At 40.7% G+C, this 7905-nt stretch overlaps 1 protein-coding gene across 1 annotated transcript; it reads left to right on the forward strand.

Moving 5' to 3' along the window:
* Window positions 1-1763: 1763 nt before the first annotated feature.
* Window positions 1764-4417, forward strand: LOC118772172 (G-protein coupled receptor 15-like). Its single transcript, XM_036520467.1, has 2 exons — window positions 1764-2896; window positions 3797-4417. The coding sequence occupies exons 1-2, from the start codon at window positions 1819-1821 to the stop codon at window positions 3805-3807; spliced, it is 1089 nt and encodes a 362-aa protein (XP_036376360.1). The 5' UTR covers window positions 1764-1818; the 3' UTR covers window positions 3808-4417.
* Window positions 4418-7905: the final 3488 nt, after the last annotated feature.

Genomic DNA, 7905 nt, shown 5'->3' on the forward strand with positions numbered 1-7905 from the left:
CATCTGCAACACAGCAATTAAAACATGCCCATGTTGAGCAGGTGTTAGAGAATTAGATTTGCGACCAAATAGTTGCAGGGTTGCTTTCCAGTTGGGGACAGTGTATCTGAAGCAATACCCACAATCTTAACAGTATAAATACCCAGCTGTCTATATGAGTAATGCGTGAACAGCACGTCATCCTGGATTAGGCTGTTTCATATGTAAATGAACAGTGATAATTTAATTACTGGTATGGAAATGGCCATCTACTTTGAATCTGACTCATTCCTCCGCTCCTACATAATCCCGGTGGCATGTTTTGTATGCAACAAAAAATGCATTTCATTAGTTTGTTTTAATTTGTGTTATCTTTGCACTATAAGCTATCTCAAATGGTTCCTATTTTGTACTCAGAATTTTAAAAAACTGACTCTTCCATGAATTTGGGTGACAATAGTGTATCAGGGACTGAGAAACAGGTTAAAGTGCTAAGTGTTGGCGCACAAGGTCCAACACAAAGTGTCGAGTACAGACCTCTTTTATAAGCCTATCAAGCACCAGTGGTGGAAACTGAGAAAATCCTCACAATCCCCTTGTTCATGTCACAAAAAAAGCTGACCTTTCCCATGTCAAACACTTAAATTAACAAAGAGGAAGTGGCACAGACTGAAGAAACACTGGTTTACCATGCTGATTAACGCTGACGATGAAGGGCATGTGAACTCATTACAATTGTATTCAACTACTGCACTATTCAGCAGATGCTTCCACAACTTGCCATTAAAAATATTATATACATTTTATTTCTATATATTGTTTTATAGATTATCTTTACAACCGGGTATTTGTAGCACTTTAGGGGCTGCATCCTCCCAGTTAAAAGACCCATAACTCCTCACCAGTGCAACAAATGACATTGTTTAGTGATGGCTGTATTCACCCAAAACATCAATTCAGTCATATTCTGTAAAGGATTCTCATGGAAAAGTTGGTAAAATTAATTGTAATTGGTAAGTAAAATGAACAGCTTCTTTCATATTTGCTACATTTTGTAATAGCTGCAGGGTATCCTGTGTGTTTAGACTTTAGGGTAAATGCCCTAAAGTTTCCACTGGCTACTGTGCTGCTGTGCAGAGACTCAGGAAGTAGCTCTTGAAATTCTGTACTGTAACTTGAACGAATTCTTGAAACCTGTGGACCCAATTCAGCAAGTCATTGATGTCTAAAACATTACATTGCAGTATAACCGACAATATGATGTAATTATATTATTCCATTTAAGGTCTACACATTATGCAAAATGTAATGAGGCAGATTTCACAACACTGAAGACATGATCTGTTTCTGAGTGACAAATGAAAAAGAGAAAAAAAGACTAACTTTAACTTCACAAACACAGAAATAATTCATTTTCTGTCATTTCCTAAAAAGTCCAAAGTTTAACTCAGGTTAGAAATATTTTAAACAGAAATGTGTTCATTCAAGTCTCAATTAACTGCAAAATTAAACGGACATGCAAAAATTACTATAATGCAAAACGTCAAGGGAAAAATAAGCTCTGACAACTGGTTTTAAGTGTTTCAACAATTAAACCAGTGTGGTGTCCTGTCTGCTAACTTTCAAAATGTTGGAACATCAGGAGGAGAAGCCATTAAATTAATACGATATGCAGTTTGTTTTTTTTTTTAGCTTTTGATGAGGAAGTTATCATCAGCGTGCAGCACACTTCACTGCAAAACCACAGCTGTATTTTTTCTTGTCACATTTGTACCAGAGGAAGAGCGGCAGGCTAGGGCATTGTTAGCGTTGCCCCGCTCAGGGTGAGCCATTCAAAACATGGAGAACCTTATGTCTTATTATGAGAACAGTTATGAGTATTATGACATGAATCTGAGTAACTTTACTAGTGTAGTAGATGACCCTCTCTCAGGATTTGCAGAAGACCCACTGACAGAATTGAAAATATTCATGTACAGTGTCGTCTTCCTTGTTGGGACAGCGGGGAACACATTAGTCATCTACATCATGCTGAAAAAGAGTGAGAAGAGGAGGCTGATTGATATTTTTATGACACACCTCGCGGTGGCAGACTCGGTGTTTCTCATTACCCTGCCTCTGTGGATCTGGTCCTTCTCCGTGGGAGGCCGCTGGCCATTTGGCGACTTCCTGTGCAAGTTCACCTCCTACGTGATCGCCGTCAACATGTTCTCCAGCATCTTCTTCCTCACCTGCATGAGCGTGGACAGGTTCATGGCCGTGGTGCTGGTTCTGGACACCAGGACGGTGCGGACCAAGAACTACGCCCACCTGACCTCGCTGGCGCTCTGGGTGGCGTCGTTGGGGCTCGGCGTTCCCAGGTTCGTCACCAGGGCCACCGATGACGAGCAGCAGTGCACCTCGGACGCCTCCCCCTCCGGGACCTCCTTCAGCCTGGCTGTCCGGGTGATGGGCTTCCTGCTGCCGTTGGCTGTCATCGCCTTCTGCTACTCCGCCGTGGCGGTCAAGCTGTGGCGCCACTTCCAGAGGACGGGCGGCGCCGACAGGAAGGCGCAGCGCTCGGTGCGGGTCGGGCTGTGGATCCTGGCCCTCTTCGTGGTCGCCTGGCTGCCGTTCAACGCCCTGGTGACCGTGCACACGCTGCAGAAGTCGGGCCACCTGTCCATGTCCGTGCAGGCCCAGGTCAAGCTGGCCAGCGCGCTCTCCTTCGCCACCTGCCTGGCCTTCAGCCACAGCTGCGTCAACCCCCTCGTCTACTTCGCCCTGGACAAGTACGTGCAAAGGCGGGCGCTGAGGCTGCTGCCGGAACCCCTCCGGATGAGGTACACCATCAGGAGGAGCAGCGTCAGCACCTCCATCACCCACCCCGACAGGGACTCCGCCGCTCCCCAAAGCGACGGGAGGCATCCCACCAATGGTATGTTGAAAGTCGTTTGAAAATGATCCACTGCATTTGATTCACCCCATCATTTTTCATTTGAAGGGTTCTCCCTGAGACCCTCTGAAGGGCATTCTACTCCAATGCTCTACAGCATGCACAATGGCCCAACCTTGTAGTCATTTGAATATTTTGTTTTGTTTAGTTTTGTTCTGTTTCAGACATTTCTAAATGCACAGCGAGCACAAATGACATTTAACAGGACAAATGACATGGTTTGAAATGCAGCATGCAAACATTTTAAGGAACTAGTACTGTTCCTTCTTTGTTTTGGCTAAATGAAATGGTTGTTTATTTTACATTACAGTAATATAATATATTATATACTATCCATTACTATTATGCTAAGAAGGTGTAACTTTTTTTATTCAAATCCAAGATTCAGTTCTTGGCATAAAATATACAGTATCTACAGTGAGTATGTAAGTATTCATAAATCAGGATAGTTTACTCATAATTGTGGAATAAAGTCCGATTTTTTTTTTCATTCAATAACACATTCGATGTGTTTCCAGTCTAAAGTGGAATTAATGTACTTAGTAAAAAGCCAATGGTCTAATTTCAAGGCAGGTTCGTTTTCGGAAATCTTTCTTCCTCTAGAATCAGAGAAAAAGAGATTGATGACTGCTGTTTTTAGTCATTCAACTCTTAATTAATTAAAGCGGATAACTGGGTCATTGACGTCACATGAATATCTGCTTTATTTAGGCAAAACGAGCCTAAAGACAGGAGAGTACATTTAAATGCTTCGAAAAGATGGTCACTTACACAATGCCACTGAAAATGAACTTACAGAAAATAAATCTAACATCTTATTAGACCACTTTTTAGCAAATTAATGACAAACGGGGGGTTTGTTTAAAACGTTATGTTTTACAGGGGTAATCTAAAGCAAAGGAAACTCAAAGGAGGTAGCCGTGGGAATGGCAAACCATTAAGCGTAACAAAATGTAATCGCTTACGAACATGAAAAAAAAATGGTGGCTGAACCGCCGTGCGACACTTTCCAAATGACAGGACCCTCCACACAACTAAAGAAAACGGGAGAGTCGATCAAGATCGTGCCGCCCGCTGAGTGGGCTGAGAGAATGTGAGGAACCATCACACGGGTCACAGTTTTCCCACACCCACGCCAGGTCAGCACCCCTGCTCGACGCCTTTAGCGTGGCCGGGACCGGACTTCCCCCTGGCACCATCATGTGCAGCATGGGTACAACCTGCTAATAACCAGTAACCGAAAACGAAACGCTGAGTGTTCAGTCAACCGAATAGCGCTTCTAAAATGTCTAAAACCAGCTGAAACTAATTAAGAGACACAAATTAACAAAAGTGGAGATCAAAACAAAATACAGAAAAGGAGAAATGTCTTTCAGTGTGTTTCACGTGGGAACTATTTTGATTTTAATTAGAACTAGGAAAAACGTTTCTGTTAACATATCAATGTCAGTTCAAGTTTTAAATTTATTATTGTCATACGCAACATTATATTATAACATTATATTTACTCACACTCTCTCTCTCTCTCTCTCTCTCTCTCTCTATATATATATATATATATATATATATATATATATATATATATATGCACACACACACTTATATATGTATTGTATACACATTTATTGTTTATTTGTGAAGTCCGATTTTTATTTCAAATGTGGCATTTATTTCAGTTTTGACCATAGCATAAGAAGTGTAAACAAAACCTGCCTTGCATTATACAATATATGGCACTAATCTGGCCGACATATTCATATTTGATATACACATTGTTCACATTTATGTATGATCTATATCATGATGTGTATATCGTTCTGTATATATGCTATTCAGTTTTCTGTGCATTAAATTTGTACAGCCTACTATATTTTCACATTCTGTGCAATAACTATACATTAAGGATATTGTAAGTGTATAAAAAGTGTTGTTATCTATGTTTGCTGGCATTTCCTTTTGTTCCTTGTGGCTTATATACCTTTATGGCATGTAGATATCATGCAATTCTTTCTTATGGTGCTCATGGTTGTGTACTCCATAACAGAACTGTCCTTCATTACTTCTATAATGATTTATTTACTATTATATTTTTCATTGTATTCATGTGTTTATTATGCTGTTAATAATTCAAGTAGACAATAATACTTTTATGTTATCTCCACAGAAGTATGAAAAAGGAATAAAGCTAATAAGTAATTTATACAGAAAGTTGTGTGTCATGTCTTAATCTGCCATGCTATTCACTGCCAATCAATTGTTTTCCCTCAGCTGACAGACAATGCAACTGTAATGTAAGTACCATGGGTCAATATCCTTTGGATTCAGGGTTGAAGGCGATTTGGGGAACTGGAAACTGAAATGAAACCCCTGCTTTAAGAAGTGAACTTATAGGTTAATTTGGTTTCTCTTTTGGCGGTTTGTTCACTTAGCAAAATCTGGGGGGGGGGGGGGACGACGACGACAACAACAACAACAACAACAATAATAATAATAATAATAATAATAATAATACAAATTATGTGCTGAAATTCCTCCCTATCTGTGTCTCTCCCTCCCAATCTATCTTATTGTTTGCTATTTTCATTTTAAAAAACTGCACACTAGCCTAGCACTTAATTTTGTATCTTACTGACCCCTTGTAATACCTTACGATAACTACCCTTAGCGTATTGATGCACTTATTTGTAAGTCGCTCTGGGAAAGAGCGTCTGCTAAATTATGTGATGTAAAATACGTGGGAAATTACAAAGTAAATGTTTTGAATGCATGCTTTGCAGTTAGTTTATGTATAAACGTAAAGTTCGGGAGCACGGAGCCAGCCTCCGCTCTCTGCTCTTCCCCTTAACGATCAGCACTTTCCTCAAACTGAGCCACTGACCTGAGTGCTTGAAACCACCCATTTACCCGAGCTGCAAGTTTTCTTTCCTGCAGTCGCGGTCTTTTGCTAACAAATTGCGCCATCTAGTGGTATAATGTCCATATTAAATATTTAAAAACATCGAAAAAAAAAATCAAACTGAAATATATATCATTTACGTAGAAGAGATTTCAAGTTAATTTAACAATGGTGGGGCGATTATACACTACAAAAACTAGGGCTAGCCACAACATATCTTTTCTTTTATGAATCTCAATCTCAGATTCTTAAACCTAGCAGCCACCTCACTTTATATTTTTTAGGTATAAGGTGTACAAATATGCTCTTTGTGTCAGTCAACGTTTCAAGTGTAACTGTAACTTCTGCTCATATGGCTGTGTGTGCAGGTTTAACCTGTTGGTTGCATGCCTTTGTAATATTCTGCCCTGTGTTTTACGAGACTATGGCTGTGATGTGTGAAATAAACTAAGGCAGTACATTCATTCATTCATTTATAAATTTTAAAAAAGCGCTACTTAAGTCCTAAGGTTGAAAACTGAAAAGTGGTTTTTCGGAAGAACTCTTGGAGTCAAAAAATCGTTCACTAGAACATTATCTGTAAATGTTGGAGATGGGGACCCAGGGAGGTATGGAGCACCATTCTGCAGGCTATCTAATGCTGGGTGACTCCACAGCCACCACTTGTACGGTGGAAAAACGCACGCAGCTCATTCGGTATGAAAGCCTTTCCTCAGGTGCTGCTCAGCAAACAGCGTTAGCATTGATCTCCATTTCTCCGACCTTTACCCCTGTTCCAGATTATCATAACACAGGTGTGTAAACCCAAACAGGAAATTGTTCCTGAGTATCGCTTGAAGGCAATTATGAATCTGCGGTGAACGTCTAGTTTTGCGAATATTCCTGTGAGTTCCATCATCAAATATAAACAGAGCAGACACATCAATGCTGGCACAATGAGTGCAGTCAGACTCATAACTATCTGAAAGACATTAAAGTCTAGCTATATATATAATATGCAATGAACCCAGCAGCCAATTTACTGGTATTGGGAAATTTAAAAAAGCAAGTGCTGGTGCGGAGAATTTTATTGCATAGAGAAATAAACTCTAAATATGAGTCCGTTTAAGGCGTGATTTGGACACAAGCGATATTCTCAATCTCTGCCTTTAGGAACAGTGACTTCAACCAGCCAGGTATAGACTGTTTTCTTGCACCCTTGATGTGCAGCCATCTCAAAACAAATCCTCAAGGGACGTATGGAGTCCTTAACTGTGACAGCCAGATTCATGAGAAACCATCCGTAGGCTATGACGCAAATGCCTACAGGAAACACGTTCATTTACCTCAAAGGTCGACTCAGCATGTTTGGCGGATCATATGTTCATACCGTGCCGTTCGCGTACTTCCTGTGTCAGTCGAAGGCCATGCCCTCTGTGCCCACACGCAACCCAGACTTTCCACCGGCGTTTTTGCAGCGCACATAGGAGCCCCCGCAGCAGCAACACCAGTGTAGGGCATGGGGGTTTTCAAAGCTGGTGTCAGGACTGAGAAATGGGTCACAAGGTGTTGCTCACTGCTCCTTGGTGAGAAAACCCTTAATGACGCGTATGTCTAATAGTGTCAAACAGCTGAAACGCTTCTGCGTTTTTTAAATACGCTCATACAGTTGGCATCGGTTGTTATTTAAGTCTCCTAGAGGATCATGTACAAATAGATCTTTCAATCCTATACACACATCCTGTTGAAGGGGTATCTTGTCAGGTATGACAATTTAAAGTCTAATGACAGTGTCTCTAACATTTGATTGGATACCACGACTTTGTTTAAAAAAAACAGCAGTGCAGAAGATGGTACAACAGACAACACTGTAAAATCCTCTTTATTTAAGGGAACCTGGTGTTTTCCTGTTTTGCGTTTGTGTAGAACAGGACAGAGTGTGTCTGGTTTGTGGCCGGATTCCCTATGAATCAGTGAGTACCACACCCACAGTTATTCTCCAAAAATCACCTCTTCAAATCCTTACATCATCTCTTCAAGCGGAGATGAAGGAAGATTAAACAAAACAGAGAAAAGAAAAATACTGGCAAGGAGAACCCTACATATATTTATTCAT

Source organism: Megalops cyprinoides, chromosome 25 (genome assembly GCF_013368585.1).
Source record: "Megalops cyprinoides isolate fMegCyp1 chromosome 25, fMegCyp1.pri, whole genome shotgun sequence".
Taxonomy (NCBI): Eukaryota; Metazoa; Chordata; class Actinopteri; order Elopiformes; family Megalopidae; genus Megalops; species Megalops cyprinoides.

Coding starts and splice junctions, on each gene's coding strand:
- LOC118772172 (XM_036520467.1), top strand. CDS start 1,819: ATGGAGAACCTTATGTCTTATTATGAGAACAGTTATGAGTATTATGAC.